At 37.8% G+C, this 18792-nt stretch overlaps 1 protein-coding gene across 1 annotated transcript in view; it reads left to right on the forward strand.

The window, feature by feature from the left end:
- The first annotated feature begins 14977 nt into the window (after positions 1 to 14977).
- The window catches only part of MEP1B (meprin A subunit beta), a 129861-nt gene continuing 126046 nt past the window's right edge, over positions 14978 to 18792 (forward strand). Inside the window, exon 1 of the mRNA XM_053713136.1 lies at positions 14978 to 15051. Coding sequence (XP_053569111.1) covers positions 14995 to 15051 — 57 coding nt within the window. The 5' untranslated portion in view covers positions 14978 to 14994. The remainder of the gene's footprint in view (positions 15052 to 18792) is intronic.

Consider the following 18792-nt stretch of genomic DNA (forward strand, 5'->3'; position numbering starts at 1 on the left):
TTCTTATGTCTTGTTGTTCTGAATACAATTCATTTAAAGTCAATAAACGGCTAATGCTGACAGACTGATTTGCACCACTCCATACTGACACATAAGTGGTGAAAAATAAAAGGTTTTCACGCAACCTGGCCTGAAATTTAACTAACGGTTCCTGAAACACAACACTCTGATAACTTGTCTTTATGTATTCGAAATGTATGATCTTGTAGCAGGCAAAAAAATAAAGAAAAATTAATGCAGAAAAACACAACCTACAAAATAAATGGGCTCATTTTTCTGCCTTAAAGGAACAGTCTAGTCCAAAATAAACTTTCATGATTCAGATAGGGAAAATAATATTGAATTTTTTTTCCAATTTAATTTTGTCACCAATTTTGCTTTGTTCTCTTGGTATTCTTAGTTGAAAGCTTAACCTAGGAGGTTCATATGCTAATTTCTTAGACCTTGAAGGCCACCTTTTTAGAATGCATTTTAAGTTTTTCACCACTAGAGGGTGTTAGTTCATGTGTTTCATATAGATAACTTCACGTGCATGAGCACAGTTATCTGGGAGCAGGCACTGATTGGCTAAACTGCAAGTCTGTCAAAAGAACTGAAATAAAGGGGCAGTTTGCAGAGGCTTAGATACAAGATAATCAGAGGTTAAAAGTATATTAATATAACTGTTGGTTATGCAAAACTGGGGAATGGGTAATAATGGGACTATATCTTTTAAAACAATAAAAATTCTAGTGTAGACTGTCCCTTTAAAGATATTATTGTGGGTTAAAGCTGATACCCATAACATCTAGTTTTAAACCATTTATTTTACTTAAATTTCAACACTAAAGCTAAAAACTCTTCATGTTAACTTCATTATACTCCAGACTTTCAGAAAAAATTAATTTTGATCTTCAACAACATGGAACCTTCATAAACATTTATTGTATTCATTGCTTAACAAACAAATGTTCCTAAACATAAATCAATTGCCACAAAACTCTTCACAAGCTAAGTTTATCACTGACCAAGACTGATATTTCCTGAGTTTTTGGGTTCTCACATTGCATATTGTTTTGTTTATTTTTTGTTAGCTGCTTAATGTACAACAAATGGCCTTTAACCCTTTCGAGTCTGGGCTAAAGTGCCTACATCGAAACAACTGTTCCAATGTAGACAAATTGAAACCACGCGATCGTGCACACAATCGCGAGATTTCAATTATTGGATCGCCTCTGGGTGATGTCCCTAGGAACGCCCCCAAGACCGCGATCAAGTCCTGACAGCACAGAAGGATTCAGGACAGCTGTTAGCTATGACGTTCTATTCCGTCATAACGGCTTTAAAGCCCAGTCTAATTATGACGGAATATAACGGCTTTAAAAGGTTAAAATCCCTAAATTGCCACCAAATTTTCAACAATACAATATTCCAACAATTGCACATCTGCACAGAATTTCAGACCTTTTTTAGGTGAAACATTATACATATTTAACTTTTTTTTCTCCATAAAATGATGGTTTAGTCCTCCATAACATATGGAATATATTTCCCACCACTAGGAGGAGGTTAAGAACCCATGCAAGAGCTTTAAACCGCTCCCATATTTGTTAGTTTTGTTCGTGGCCTCATAGGAGTTGGTTGAGAATGAAGGTTGTTCCAACTACTTGCTTATGGATTAAAAATTGAAAGCTCAGACCTATGTTAGACCCAGAGTCCTTGGGGATTATCATTTACAAAGAAGTCATTCTTCACAGCAGCTGAATGATACAGGGACATACGAATACCCTGTTATGTGCACCGTATTTCCATAATGGGACTTCAGCCATAACTACCCTCAGGAGTTACAGGGACTTGTCCCTAGCCTCCCCCTGAGGGACCCAGGTATTTCCTACTGCAATCCTGTGGTAGTTGATATCTGCACTGGATGCCCTTTCTACTGGATACTGCTGCATTGACTTGAAGTGACATACCTAGTAAGCCAGTGGAAGGGTGCTGCGTAAGGCAAGTGTCTTTACACAGACCAGAGGCTATTTGTAGGTACTCTGACACAGGTACAGCTTAGCTAGGGGATTTAATCTGCTCTACTGATGACACTTTTCTTTCTTTCTCCCTTTTATCATCATTGGGAGCATTATCAGGAAAACCTCAGACCCTTTGCAGCCCTCTGGCAACTCTGGGGTTACTTTTGGGGACACTTTTTTAGGAATTGTCTGGCCCTTTAAGAAAACTGCAATATGGGCCAGATTCAAAACTTATTTTCAGTGCCTACCAGTTGCAGGAATGTGGTTAGTACCCATACAGAAGCTGCCAGGGGGTACATATGGGCTATTTCATATTCAGAGGGACTTTTAAGATTGTATTTTGAGATATTGTAAGTGTCTGAGGGACTGTTAAAATAGTGTAGAGGACTCTACTAGGTTTTCTATGTATTACTACTTTATATAGAGTGTCATTGCATACTTTATTATAAGTAGCACTATGGAACAAAATGACTCTGTTCCTACTGATATTTCTATATGGGAGTCAATATCTGATATCCCTCTAGCTACATATAATTATTTTTCAAATCTGTTCCAGTATACCAGGTCAACCAAATCTGTGAGAATTGTGTATCTCAGTTTTGCATGCAAACTAAATACAACCATCCACTTATCAGAGGAAAGTTTGCTCAAACCTTGTCCCTCAGGTGTACTCTACTGATTTTTTTTTTTTTTTTTTTTCTCCTGAATTTAAAAGCAGCATATTCAAAATTGTGACAGATTGTTTAGCTGTGATCTCCAAACCAAGGAAGTGGAAGTGTAAATCTGGGAATTTTATCTGTTTTTAATGAGGTTAGTGTACAAAATCCCTGCCCTCTTATAGAGCTTTGACTCTGAGGATGTAAATATTTCTAGTTCTGATGGGGAAGTGTCATCCGATGAACAGGAGCCTGATCCTGAATGACAACCTTTTTAGATTTAAGGTGAAGCATATCCGCAACTTATTGCAGGAGATATTAACAACTCTAGAAATTTCTGAGGAAAAGGCTGCTGAAAACAAGCCTGTTAAATATTGTTTTTCAAAGCTCCACCAAAAATTCCACAAGTGTTTCAGGTCCATGATTTAGTCTCTGACTATATTAGAATGGAAAACCCCAGGTGTGTCTTTTGCTCTTTCCACTACATTTAGGAAAATTGACCCCACTCTAGAACAGAATGTTGAATTATGGGAAACAATTCCTAAGGTTGATGGTGCTATTTCCACTCTTTCTAAACTTATGACTATCCCTATGGAGCATAGCACTTTGTTTAAAGATCCAATGGGCCCTCAATTTGGAGAAACAGTTTCCTTAAGAGACTCCAAACAGGTCTTTTTTTATTAAGACCAGCAGTCTCTCTCACCTGTGTGGGGGCAGCAGGAACAGTATAGTGTGATTCCCTAGTCAAAATTGTGGAGAACATAATTGCATTAACTCCCTTTAAAATTGGCTCAAGCATTTATGTGTCATGCTGTGATGGACATTATTAAGATCAATGTTAAAAACATGTCTATGGCCGTGATGGCAAAGAGATCCTTATTGTTAAAATCTTTGTCAGCAGACCTATCTAAGAATAGATTGTCTCTTTCCTTCCAAGGGAAGATTCCATTTGGTTCAGATTTGGACTCTATTATTAAGAAGGTTACTGGTAAGGAGCTTTTCTTCCTCAGGATAAAAAATTCAAAGGAAAGAACAGACGAGGAAATCTGTTTCATTCCTTTCGCTCCACAGGAGATCACAAATTCTCCTTTTCCCAGAAACCTGAACCCTCCAAGTCAGCCTGGAAGCTTGGTTCTCGTGAACAAATAACTAGCAATCCAAAAATGCCAATTCAACCACTAAATCAGCATGAAGGTGCGGCCCCGAACCAGATTCTGTTCTGGTAGGGGGCAGACTGAGTCTTTTTTTTTTTTTTTTTTTCAGGAGGCCTGGATTAGGTCAGTCCAGGACCCCTGGGTTCAAAATATAATTTCACAAGGTTACAGGATAGGCTTCTGATCCAAACCTCCTCCAGGACGATTCCTTCTGTCTCATTTTCCCAGACTTCAGTTAAATGCGGCTGCCATTCTACACTGTGTTCAGGAATTACAGGTACTGGGATAATTACCCACATATTCTCTATCTCAACAGGGTCAATGGTTTTACTCCAATCTGTTTATTTCCCAAAAGAAGGAAGGGATGTACAGACCTGTCTTAGACATGAAAACTCTAAACATGTTAGTCAGTATTCCCACTTTTAAGATGGAAACCATTTGCATTATATTGCCATTGATTCAACAGGGTCAGTTTATGACTAAAATAGACCATAAGGATGCATACCTGCACATTCCCATCCACAGGGATCACTATTAGTGCCTGATGTTTTCATATATGGACAAATCATTGCGTGCATCAAACAAGAGTTGGTACCAGTAATATTAACTGCTCCAGCCTCCTAACTCTAAGGAAAGATTGTTACATTATCTGGACATAGTCAGAGCTTTGAAGTTCTATCTCCAAGCTACTAAAGAGTTTAGAAAACCTCTTTGTGCAATACTCTGGGACTCAAACATGGCAAAAAGCTACTAAGGTAGTATTGGTATCTTGGCTTAAACAGGTGATTCACAAGGCTTACTTGGTGGCGGGTAAGTCTCCTTCTAAATGGTTTACAGCTCACTTGACTAGAGCAGTGGCAACATTGTGGGCCTTTAAGAATGATGCATCTTTGGAGTAGATTTGCAAAGCTGTCACATTCTTTGCATAATTAATCTAAATGTTATAGTTTTGATGTCTTTGCTTTTTCTCAAGCATCTTTTGGCAGGAAAATCCTCCAGGCCATGGTGTCAGCTAAATAGGAACGTCAGAGAAACTATTTTCACACTCTTTCCATTACCTAGACTATAGGCTTGAGTATTAATCCCATAAATGGTTTTTATTTAGGATGAAATAAAATAGCATACAGGATTTCCAGTATAAAATAACAAACGATAAAGGCAACAAGTGCCAAAACAAGGTCTAACATATGATTGACTTAATACAAAAGCGTAAAAATAATGAAGTATCAAATTACAGTTAATCTGAAATATACCTGTAAGAGTATAAAAAGAATAGAGAATATCAACTTTTCATCCACGATTTTCCACCTCCCTAAGAGAGATGAGGCCAATTTTAAGACCTGCAATATGAGTATTATATAGAATAACAGGAGGGTTTTTACATTATAAGATCCCATTGTGGATCCTTTTAAGTTTATCAAGGCATAGTACTCCTCCTCCCAGTATACACATCCAGGACAAAGAGCACATAATATAAACAAACACAAGGGGGGGGATAATATTAAAAGCAAGAAGCTCATCAATGTTAAAACATACAATAATCTGATCAAATGAGAGCATGTGGAAGAATAACAATCTTTGGAAAATAACTTACACTAGGCCAAATTTTCATCATATCTAATGGAGACAATATACAACCTGTGAGGAAATATTAATCTAGATGAAATGCTACAATATTGTCTCAACTCATCCAAACTGCTCGATATAAATATATGCTTCTTATAGATAAAATACTATATTTTGATGTTAAATGGGGAGTTTCTTTGGCAATCTACTATCCTATGTTTATTAGATAAACAATAAAGTTTGGGGGGGGGGGGGGATGATAGTTATATAGATCACAGTTTGAAGTCTGCTAGGGCTAGCCAAGTAAGGTGTGTAGGTAACTCTCACAAGACAAATCAGCTTGAAGGCAGATTAGGTATCAAAGTGAAACTAATTTAGCTCCATACACTTGGAAAAAAAACACTGGCTATGACAGCCGAGCACACTAAATGAACTAGTTGGGCATATATGTTGGACACTGTTATCACTATATAAAAGTGTAGAATAAATAATATAGGCACCTCCATTGGAATAATAAATACAGATATTACTACTTAGAAAGACATAAGTATCATTATAATGTTGTTATTCACCTTAATATAGGTGATCCAGGGACTATAAGGCAGTTTTACATCTAAGATTTCTCTAGATATGGCTATATCAGTACATATATGATGTGTTTGCTAGGCTACCTCGGCTGCAGGCAGCTCAGCAAAATAAAAGACTTCACAATGACTCAAACCTAACCTAGCTATTTAATATACAGTAGCACCAGGACTGATATACTCATACATAAACCAGCTTTTCTTTTCTTTGTTTCTTTTTTCTCTTTCTTCTTCTTAGTATCGACTAATAAGTGCCTAGGGTGCTTATATAAGGAGCTGACTATTATGTGTTAAAGATCTAAGAAAAAAAAGTAGGAGGTGTTAAGTCCTGCATAGCCTGAACCTCAATCTAGTAGAGGGAACCCAAAATGTGCTGGCTTAAAGGTAAACCACAGCATCCAACATATAAATGATATAACTAAAGGCATTTCCTTAGCTATGAAGGACACAGTGTAAATAATAACACTCTGAGCGAAACATATGTGCTGAGCACGCAAAGTGAAACAGATACATTAACCATAGAACTATATTAAAGATGTCAAGCAATTTTATATCTATAAACTAATACTAATAGTGTGTTTTCATTAATCAAAGAGGTCACTACGCAGGGCTTAGTAGTCTAGCTCTCCTCAACTTATCTAACAGCGTGCTGCCCATCTAAGCTATCACTCTTAACAGAACAGATATACAGAGCACGCAGTATAAAATATGTAAATGGCAATAGAACTAAATTGAACACGCCAAACCATCATACAATAATATGGAAAACAATGACAGGTTTATGATGGTATGTTCCATAAGTAAATTAAAATAACAAGCAGAGAAGTTTCACTACATATCCCCTGAGGGTTAATTTAGGCTATTGTCAATAGCCATGAAACCAGTCCTTTAACCTATGCCCATAGTAGATGTTGCCCTAGTCTCTGGTAGCGGCATTTGAATGTAGGGCACATAGAACCGGAAACACAGGCTCTGCATAGCGATTCCGTGGCACAGGCTTGGGGAATGGTAAGCATCTACCCGCCTTTGAAGTGGAGAGCGAAAATCAGCCATATGGGCCTGGGTCAGCGTGAGCATTGTCCCTCCTGTGGAATCGTCCGCATAAGTGCTCAGCTTCAGTCCTCCAACTTCCTCCGAGTCCGGTGCAGCACATCTAAGGACCAGTGTTCTCAGCCTGCCCTGTAATCTTCCACTGCCTAAGCTGCACTGATAGTCGCAATCTCCTGTCAAAATGTCAGCCGCTTCCGGAGGTACAACATTTTCAAGCCTGTATAAAGGTTGCGGACGGATAGTAATTTCCGTTACATCTATATATCGCCACTCTTGGTTTTCCGACTTTTCAGACATTTCTGTAATATAGCTGTTAGTGACTTGACTTTGGAGTCTTCTAAACCCTGCTGAGGGGTCCGGCTTCTCTTTAACGAATCCTGGTTCTTCGCCGCCATCTTGCATATCGTGTGAGGTGTATACAATTTTGAGGAGTTGCGCTAGTAGCAGATTCAGTCCTGTAAAATGATCTTCCAAAGTCTCACAGATCTCATCTTCAAACTTGTTTAGTGCAACCTCCATATCTATTCAGCAGATATTATAGGGATATTAGGGGGAATCGTATCCACGCTATCTCATTAGACGTTACAGGCCCCTGATCGCAATGTTGCTGAAGTAGATCCAAAGTCTGTGGACCATCATTTTATGAAAGAAAAAAATATTCTTACTTGATAAATTATTTTCTTTCGGAATGATGATGGTCTGCAGGTCCTGCCCACTATAGACCTTGCTTTGCCTTACATACCTTTCATTTCCTATTCTCTACTTAACTTGGCTATATGTGAAACTGAGGTGGGAGGGTTTTAAAGCTCTTGTATGAGTTCTTGACCTCCTCCTAGTGGTGGGAAATATAACCCTTATCTTATGGTGGTCTGTGGGCAATCATCATTCCAAAAAGAATTTATCAGGTAAGCATACATTTTTTTTTGCCAACTCTTCAATGTTTACTGTACTCTGATGTTTAGGCATTTTTGGATCATTAAGCAATCAGTTGTCTCAACCCTTTTTACAGGTTAACTTTATCACTGCCTAAACCTAATCTATAAGTTTCATGATTTGAATTTCCACACTGCAAATTAAAGTGAATGTCAATTTTATCTCCATGTAAGCCTGCTAAGCGTTCATCTATGGTATACAATTAAAATCATTATGTTTTTTTTTTTAAATCCGAATTACGATTTTATCATAAATTATAAATAAATAATTCTACCGTTTATTTCAAAGCTCCTCCCAGAGCCGACTTCCTTCTTCTATATGTCTGACGTATACAGCGGTCCCACCCGCTCTATACATATGTGTCAAGCGCACCCCTGAGAGAGAGAGAGTGGTCCTGCGCATGCGCAACAGCAGATCTCAATGCCACTTACTTTCAGCGATCGAAGGAGCAGTCATATATTTTTCATTAGCAGCGGCATTGAGCATGCGCGAATCGTGGACGCGCATCTAGGTTCCATCCGATGAATAGGGATTAGCGCATGCGCACAATACTAACGTGACGTAGGAGGAAAGGGGATGAATCCCACGGGGTATGAAATGTGATTAGACAGAATAATCTGAGAAATCTGTCACTCAAAACTGATCTATAGCGGGCGGAGATGCAACGTGAATAGAGATAGACTTCAAAGTTCAAATTTGTGAGTACTATTCTGTTTTATAAAGGAATGATGAATGAAAGTCTAGTTATTTTTAGATTATGTTTTATGTGGCGTGACCGATTGCAGTTAACTTTACATTCACTTTAAATTACATTAAGAGCATTTTTGTGCTGCTTCAGGTACAAAATTACCTTTTCATATCTCAAAATTGTCACCTATTTTTTCACAATACAATATTCCCACAAATCAGATCTGCACAGAAAAATTCAGACCTTTAGGTGAAAACATTATACACATTTTAACTATTTTTGCCAATTCTAAAATGTTTAATGTAATGTGCTTAATAATTAGCTAAAAAATGCAATAGACCCACCCCCACACTACATGGCCTCCCCCTATCCAGGTACAGGGCACCCACTCCAGGGTCCTACTCAAGCATCAGGGCACCCAGTCTGTCCATTCTTAACTGCTCAGCTACAATTAGTACAGCTGACAGTGCTGTGCCAGCTCCTGATCACTGCTGCCTGCCCCAGCTCTTATCCACTAGCGCAGCTGTAAGTGCTGCACTAGCTCATTTTTGAACTGAGGGGATGGCTGTAGGCACTCAGTGTGTTTGTAGTTCCATACTAAAATTTGCCTGCCTACTGCCACCCGCTCAGTCACAGCTGCTAGAGTAGCTCAGCTTTCACCGCTACAATAGTTTATTTAACTGCTGTCACTGTGAGAGTAAGAAGCACACAAAGGGTTCCTCTGGGGGTCCCCTTTTGAACTCACTGGCAAGTGCTTCTAAGTGTCTGACCCTCGGTCCAGGTCCTAAGCTCTTTTTCACATTAAGCAAATCACATTATGTGTTAGAATGGTAAAAAATAGTTCAACATGCATAATTTTCAACTAAAGTGTGACATTTTCTATGTAGATGTGTGTTCCTGGACAATTGTATTGTGGAGAGTTTGGTGAGAATTGAGTGATATTAAATTTCATTTTTGTACGTTAAGCAACATTAAGCAGCCTAAAAAATGCACTTATCGTGATTTGCAGTGTGGGCATCCAAAATTCATTAGTCTTTTAGAATAAGCTTGGGCAGTGATAAACTTAGCATGTGAAAAGTTTTGAGACAGTTAATGAGACAAAAAAAATAAAATACCAAACATCAAGTGTTTTTTCAAATTAAGCAGATTATGATAAATATTTTAGAATTGGCAAAATTAGTTTAATTTTCAGTGTGTTTCACCTAAAGGTCTGCCATTTTTTGTGTAGATGTGTGTTGTTGCAATATTGTATTGTGGAAAATAGCCATGTGCATTTAGACTATTTGTTAGCAAACAAATGCTGAATATTTACGCCAACAGTAGCGTTCGGCTGCTTTCGGAGCCAGATTTCTACTTGTGCAACACACTAAGATCTGGATAAATAAAAAGAGAGAAGCTCAACCTGGAAACGAACAATAGCATAATAGCTTGTTCTATGGTTAGTTACCACCCAAGAAGAAGCCTCTTTTTGCTCAACATGTGCCTTTCACAGAGAAGAACTTTCCTGAAGCATATCAGTCTGATCCTGACTTCACAGTACAGTCCAGCCCCGAAATACCAGGCAATCCCTCTCTGAACGAGAGAAACAGCAAAACCCCAGACGTACGTTTCGGCCTATTGTGGGCCTCGTCAGTGAGGTGCAGCCATAGCTCTCTAGGCACACTGAGCAACGGGTCCACATCTGGATTCCCGCATCACACTTAGGGAGACTTCCCAAAATGTCATAATTTGCATAAATAAAAAGAGAGAAGAGCTCAACCTGGAAATGAACAATAGCATAATAGCTTGCTCAGTGTGCCTAGAGGGATATGGCTGCACCTCACTGACGAGGCCCACAATAGGCCGAAACGTACGTCTGGGGTTTTGCTGTTTCTCTCGTTCAGAGAGGGATTGCCTGGTATTTCGGGGCTGGACTGTACTGTGAAGTCAGAATCAGACTGATATGCATCAGGAAAGTTCTTCTATGTGAAAGGCACATGTTGAGCAAAATGAGGCTGCTTCTAGGGTGGTAACTAGCCATAGAACAAGCTATTATGCTATTGTTCATTCCCAGGTTGAGCGCTTCTCTCTTTTTATTTACACTAAGATCTGGATTTGCACACATTTTTAGTGTGTTGCACTTTCACAGTAAGAAATCTGCTCCAAAAATAGTTGAATATGGTGGTGGCCATATTCAGCATTTGTTTGCTAGCTAATAGTCCGAATGCACGTGCCTAGTAGAATACTGGGTACAACTGAGTGATATTAAAGGTAATTTTTGTATGTTAAACAGCCCAAAACACTATTTATTTATAGTGTGGGAATCCAAAACTCATGAAACTTCTTGAATAGGCTTGGGCAGTGATAATCCTTGTCTGTATATAGTTTTGTGATGATTGATAGATGTTTAGGCACCTTTTTACACATTAACATTAAAGGGACATTATACACTAGATTTTTCTTTGCATAAATGTTTTGTAGATGATCCATTTATATAGCCTATACAGTTTTTGTTTTTTTTAAGTATAGTTTTGCTTATTTTTAACCTATCCAAGCCCTAAGTTTTAGAAGTATACTATGTATACCTACTACAGATTGTTCCTGTTTGTGTAAAGAGTCTTTTTATATGCAGGGGAGGGGGGAGTGTCTTCTATGTTTAGTATACAACCACTTTCAATGGGTGTTCCAGCTAACCTTTACAACAGAGCTAAACTGGGATCTTCTAAGTAAGCTTTTAAAAGGTTTTATACTGAATTTTTAGATACGTATCGGTGCATATTATTATTTATAGTAGTGTCTATTACATGCAGTAATATGAATATTGGTGTATACTGTCCTTTTAAGCAATTTCTACATTTTAGGAAGTCCCCAACAAAATCATTAATTTCTCCATTTAAAATTTTTTTTTACAATAAAGCAATCCATTACACATGTAATTACTAAATGAAATGTGTCTAAGTTTTAAATGTCCTTATTGTGATCTCATGGTCTGTTTCTTTTCATTTAGCAGTGCCTCCCACCAGGCAAAGGTTTAATTATGCAAACACAAATGAGGAAAGAAAAAGAAAATTGGCATTTTGTTTAGAATGTATAATGATCATATTGTTTCTTTGCATAAACACCTTTTGAGATAAGTCCTTTTTAAATAAAGCAATACCTACTCAAAATGTCCTCGACAGGTCCTGCATATCGTCTTGGGGCTCAGCATGTATCGAAACTAAAGGACCACTGAGACTGACTGTGACTTTATCAACCACCAACAACACCTATTGGTTGTCCCATATATTTTATGATAACTTGACTTCAAGGGCGCGATCCGATATAGATCGTAGTTTGTGACGCAAGCGAGGGAACCCCCGCCGCCCGTAGTTTCAGCTCGCAACTCGAGCTATCCCATATACTGCGCCGTCAGATGCTAAAGTGCCGTAAGTCGGATAAACCAGTGATGTCCAGAAATCTGCGTAAGTACAAATTTCTGGAGTCGCCAGTGACTTACGGCACTTTAGAAACTGCAGGCGCCTACAAAACCTGACTAAGTTATTAAATCTCCCGTACTGTCTAACACGCCTCCCAAACATAGCCCGACACGTCTAACCCTCTATCCGCTATCCCCCCCCTCACTCTCCTAATAATAAAAAATGTATTAACCCCTAAACTGATGCTCCCGGACCCCGCCGCCACCTAATAAAGTTATTAACCCCTAAACTGCCGCTCCCGGACCCTGCCCCCACCTACATTACCTACCCCCTAATGTGACTTCCTACCCCGCCTCACATACATTAACTACCCCCTAATGTGACTTCCTACCCCGCCGCCACCTACATTAACTACCCCCTAATGTGAGCTCCTACCCCGCCGCCAGCTACATTAACTACCCCCTAATGTGAGCCCCTATACCACCGCCAGCTACATTAACTACCCCCTAATGTGAGCCCCTATACCGCCGCCAGCTACATTAACTACCCCCTATTGTGAGCCTCTATACCGCCGCCAGCTACATTAACTACCCCCTAATGTGAGCTCCTACCCCGCCGCCAGCTATATTACCTACCCCCTAATGTGAGCTCCTACCCCGCCGCCAGCTATATTAAAATTATTAACCCCTAATCTAATCCCCCTACCCTGCCGCCAGCTATATTAAATTATTAACCCCTAATTTAATCCCCCTACACCGCCGCCACCTATATTAAATTAATTAACCCCTAATCTAATCCCCCTATACCGCCGCCACCTATATTAAATTAATTAACCCCTAAAATACTAAACTATCCCTACCACTAAACCTAAGTCTAACCCTACAAATAGCCCTGAAAAGGACTTTTTGCGTGGCATTACCCCAAAGTAAACAGCTCTGTTGCCAGCCCTTAAATTAGGGTTAATATAGTTAATATAGTTATTATATTATATATATATTAAGTATAATAACCCTAACTCTAACACCCCTAACTAAATTCTTATTAAAATAAATATAATTAATATTAATATTATTAATTAAAATATTCCTATTTAAATCTAAATACTTACCTATAAAATAAACCCTAAGATAGCTACAATATAATTAATAATTACATTGTAGCTATTTTAGGGTTTATATTTATTTTACAGGTAACTTGGTATTTATTTTAACTAGGTACAATAGCTATTAAATAGTTAATAACTATTTAATAGCTACCTTGTTAAAATAATTACCAATTTACCTGTAAAATAAATCCTAACCTAAGTTAAAAATACACCTACACTATCAATAAGTTAAATAAACTACAAATATCTAAACTAAAATACAATTAAATACACTAAACTAAATTACAAAAAACAAACAAACACTAAATTACAAAAAATAAAAAAAGATTACAAGAATTTTAAGCTAATTACACCTATTCTAAGCCCCCTAATAAAATAAGTAAGGTAAGTATTTAGATTTAAATAGGAATATTTTAATTAATAATATTAATATTAATTAGATTTATTTTAATAAGAATTTAGTTAGGGGTGTTAGAGTTAGATAGGGTTATTATACTTAATATATATATAATATAATAACTATATTACCTCTAATATAATTAGGGTTAATATAGTTAATATATATAATACAATAACTATATTAACTATATTAACCCTAATATAATTAGGGTTAATATAGTTAATATAGGTGGCGGCAGTGTAGGGGGATTAGAATAGGGGTTTATGTATTTAATATAGGTGGCGGCGGTGTAGGGGGATTAGATTAGGGGTTAATGTATTTAGTATAGGTGGCGGCGGTGTAGGGGGATTTAGATTAGATGCAAAAGAGCTGATTACTTTGTGACAAAGCCCCGCAAAAAGCCCTTTTAAGGGCTGGTAAAAGAGCTGATTACTTTAGGGCAATGGCCCGCAAAAAGCCCTTTTAAGGGCGGGCAATAGAGCTGTTTACTTTGGGGTAATGCCAAGCAAAAAGCCCTTTTCAGGGCTATTTGTAGGGTTAGACTTAGGTTTAGTGGTAGGGATAGTTTAGTATTTTAGGGGTTAAATAATTTAATATAGGTGGCGGCGGTATAGGGATAGCAAGAGAACAAAGAAAATTTGGTAATAGGAGTAAATTAGAAAGTTGCTTAAAATTGCATGCTTTATCTGAATCACGAAAGAAAAAAAATTTGGGTTCGGTGTCCATTTAAGGTGCAATAGTCCTATTTCTGATGATGGAAGCTAAAGTAACCAGAGCAAGCCACATAGAAATGTAAGCACCATGTGTTCCATACAGTGCGGGGTGATCACACAGCAGGACCGCTGACAGGCTTGCATTTAGTGTACTGTATTGTAAGAAGTGTTGCTACCCATTACTAGAGGATCTCATTATCCCTCTAACCAGACTGTGCTTCAGCTCCTCCCATTAGCAGAAGCAGCGTACTCTGTCCAGGGGAAACTTAGTTCCACCTGCAAAAATAGTGCAGGAACTCTGTTCCCATGTGTTCCCACTGGACCTGACCCCTGGGAACACTTGAAGTTTTTTAAACTAATACTAATACAAACTTACTTGAGATTGTATTTAGTCTACCATTGTTATGGAAACCATTTGGAACATGCATACAGTTGGAAGTTTAAGGTACAAAAAAAAGTTATGGGTTAATTTGCAAGTAGACAAATACTTATAATGTTGCTGCATTAATCACTATGCAATATATACTACTACAGCTATCTAGGCAGCTACGTTTATAGACTTTATATTGTCCAGCATAATGCTACTGGTGTAAGCAGTTCAAGAGTTTGTCAATGATAAATATATAACTTACACGCATCTTATCTATCAGAACAAAGTTCATAAAACATAATTTGAGTGTGTCAATAAAAGGTGAAAATCATCTGGATACCGTAGTCCAAAGAACTGTGATCGGGAACAGTTCAACAATGGGCTCAGCAACATTTCTTTTAATTTTGCTTGTTCTTAAATGTGTGGTTGGGTTGGTAAGTAACATTTATTATTTTTACTTGTGTTTACTTTAAAATCTTTCATATTGAAACTACAGACATATTACAGGGAAAATGTAAAATCTTTTAATATATGAAAATATGATTCACCTGTTTCTATCTATGTTTACCTTTGTCCTAAGTTATATTAAAATAATATATAGGTAATAGTAAGTATTGTAAAACCTAGAAATGCATGATAAAGGTGTCACCTATGATTTGTATATCTTTGATATTTGAATGCATATTTTTTATGTTTGCAGTTATAGTGAATCCTTTTTATGATCATATAGCTTATGGGAAAAACATAGTGTTAATATTTATTACCTTTACCCCTATACAATGACCCATATACACAACCCTCCTATTACCGCTTAACAAAATCAAACTCCCCAAATACCTCCAAAAATTCAATTAAAGGGACACAAAACTGACACTTTTTCTTTCATGATTCAGACAGAGCATTCATTTTTAATCAACTTTCTAATTTAATCCTATTATACATTTTTCTTCGTTCTCGTGGTATCTTTATTTTTAAAAAGCAGGAATGTAAGCTTAGGAACAACCCATTTTTGGTTCAGACCCTGGGTAGCACCTGCTGATTGGTGGCTACATTTCAATTTTGGGTTTTATATCCCTTAAAAATATATCTGCTGAAATAAACCCAGAGACACATACATACGTTTCTGTTAATAAATTATATTATTACAAGGGGGAATTGCTGCGGAGAAAGGTTTATCTAGAGCAGTGATTTTCAACCTTTTTTTTGCTGTGGCACGCTTTTTTACATTAAAATATCCTGCGGCACACCACCATCCCAAAATTTTACAAAATCACACATTGTAGCCTATTACAGCATATATATATATATATATATATATATATATATATATATATATATAAACTATACATGCCATATTGACATTCATTCACAAACAATCATAATGATTGTCTGTGAATGAATGTCAATATGTCATGGTCGTAAATGATGCCTGATGAGCCTGTCAAATACCTCCCAATGTTTCAAAATTTGAAAGAGGGACACCCCCGCTGGCTGGAATTGTTCTGGAGGAGGAGCAAAGCTGCGCCAACATGCATGGGGGATTGAAGTGTCGCAGCGTGTAGATCCGGCACTAGACGTGTTGTGGTGGGTGGGGGTTCCTTCCAAGTGTGAACACGGGTCGGGGAAGCGAGCTGCCGCTGCGCTGTTACCCTCAGTCATCATCTCACTCAAAAAAAAAAAAAAACGACCCAGAATAAAAAACAAGCAAAATTTAAAAAATGTCACACTGTTGTCAGTCTGCCGCAGCACACCTGAGGATCTCTCACGGCACACTGGTTGAAAAACACTGATCTAGAGGACAATAGTTGCTAAGGCTGGGGAAAAGGTATTATGCTAAAGGTTCTAGTACTAAGGGATTGTGTTCTAGGATGTTGAACAAGTGGTCATGTTGGAGAACTGGATCAAGGTAAAGGTAATTGTGCTGGCACAAGGTTGTGTTTAGTGACAGTGTGTTGTAGTGTTTAGGGACAGTGTGGTGTTGTGTTTAGGGACAGTGTAGTGTTATGTTTAGGGACAGTGTGGTGTTGTGTTGTGTTTAGGGATAGTGTGGTGTGTTTAGGGACAGTGTGGTGTTCTGTTGTGTTTAGGGATAGTGTGGTGGTGTGTTTAGGGACAGTGTGGTGTTCTGTTGTGTTTAGGGATATTGTGGTGTTGTGTTTAGGGACAATATGGTGTTGTTTTTAGGGACAGTGTGGTGTTGTGTTTAGGGACAGTGTAGTGTTGTGTTTAGGGACAATATGGTGTTATTTTTAGGGAGAGTGTGGTGTTGTGTTTAGGGACAGTGTGGTGTTGTGTTGTGTTTAGGGATAGTGTGGTGTGTTTAGGGACAGTGTGGTGTTCTGTTGTGTTTAGGGATAGTGTGGTGGTGTGTTTAGGGACAGTGTGGTGTTCTGTTGTGTTTAGGGATAGTGTGGTGTTGTGTTTAGAGACAATATGGTGTTGTTTTTAGGGACAGTGTGGTGTTGTGTTTAGGGACAGTGTAGTGTTGTGTTTAGGGACAGTGTGGTGTTGTGTTTAGGGACAGTGTAGTGTTGTGTTTAGGGACAGTGTGGTGTTGTGTTTAGGGACAATATGGTGTTATTTTTAGGGAGAGTGTGGTGTTGTGTTTAGGGACAGTGTGGTGTTGTGTTGTGTTTAGGGATAGTGTGGTGTGTTTAGAGACAGTGTGGTGTTCTGTTGTGTTTAGGGATAGTGTGGTGGTGTGTTTAGGGACAGTGTGGTGTTCTGTTGTGTTTAGGGATAGTGTGGTGGTGTGTTTAGGGACAATATGGTGTTGTTTTTAGGGACAGTGTGGTGTTGTGTTTAGGGACAGTGTGGTGTTGTGTTTAGGGACAGTGTGGTGTTCTGTTGTGTTTAGGGATAGTGTGGTGGTGTGTTTAGGGACAGAGGGGTGTTGTGTTTACCGACAGTGGGGTGTTGCGTTTAGGGACAGTAGGGTGTTGTGTTTATGGATAGCGTGGTGTTGTGTTTAGGGATAATGTGGTGTTGTTTTTAGAGACAGTGGGGTGTTGTGTTTAGGGATAGTGTGGTGTTGTGTTTAGGGATAGTGTGGTGTTGTGTTTGGGGACAGTGTGGTGTTGTGTTTGGGGACAGTGGGGTGTTGTGTTTGGGGACAGTGGGGTGTCGTGTTTAGGGACAGTGTGTGGTGTTGTGTTTAGGGACAGTGTGGTTTCGTGTTTAGGTTTAGTGTGGTGTGTTTAGGGATAGTGTGGTTTGGTTTACACTTATATAATGATAACAAATGAGGTTTGTGATAGCATTGTGGCTGCTACACATAAGATCAACTGTTATAGGAAACTATCAGCATTATATTAGTTATTCCAGTAGAATGTAATAAGTGATGATGTTGGCAAAGGGACTGGAAATCTGTTCATATCAGTAGCGGCAATAAAAGAATCTGAGCAATAGCTTAGCTTTTAATAGAGAAGTCTCCCAGTATTTTAACTAGCTTTAATGCCTAAGGATAATCCCATTCATGTGCGGTTGTATCTAAATAACTAAAATATCCATTAATATGTCCCAAGAAGGAAACATTGACATTTATTTTTGGCTCTATAAGTAAAAACAAAAGAAAACAAAAGAAGTGTGTTTGTATATGTGTGTATGTATATATATATATATATATATATGATACATGTATTGCAAAGCGCATTTGTGATATTTATGCTGATGAAAACTTTTTTAAAGGGACATTAAAGGGATAGTTAACCCCAACATTTTCTTTTATGATTCAGATAGAACATACAATTTTAGACAACTTTCCAATTTAATTATATTATCAAATTTTCTTAATTCTTTTGTTATCCATTACTGAAGGGACACCATTGCATTACTGACAGGAAGCTTAAAATATCTATTTAGCCAATCACAAGAGACAAATGTGTGCAGGCACCAATTAGCAGCAGCTCCCACTAGTGTATGATATGTGCGTGTTCAGTTTTTTAAGAAGGGATACTAAGAAAACGAAGCACATTTGAAAATAGAAGTGAATTAAAAGTGTTTTAAAATGACACGCTCTATATGAATCATGCAAGTTTAATTTTGACTTTCCTATCCCTTTAAACACTTTAAGATGGTAAAATAAAATGATAAATCGTATATGTATATATATATATATACAGTATATATATATATATATATATATATATATATATATATATATATATAAAATAAAC

The sequence above is a fragment of the Bombina bombina genome, chromosome 5, assembly GCF_027579735.1.
Source record: "Bombina bombina isolate aBomBom1 chromosome 5, aBomBom1.pri, whole genome shotgun sequence".
Classification (NCBI taxonomy): Eukaryota; Metazoa; Chordata; class Amphibia; order Anura; family Bombinatoridae; genus Bombina; species Bombina bombina.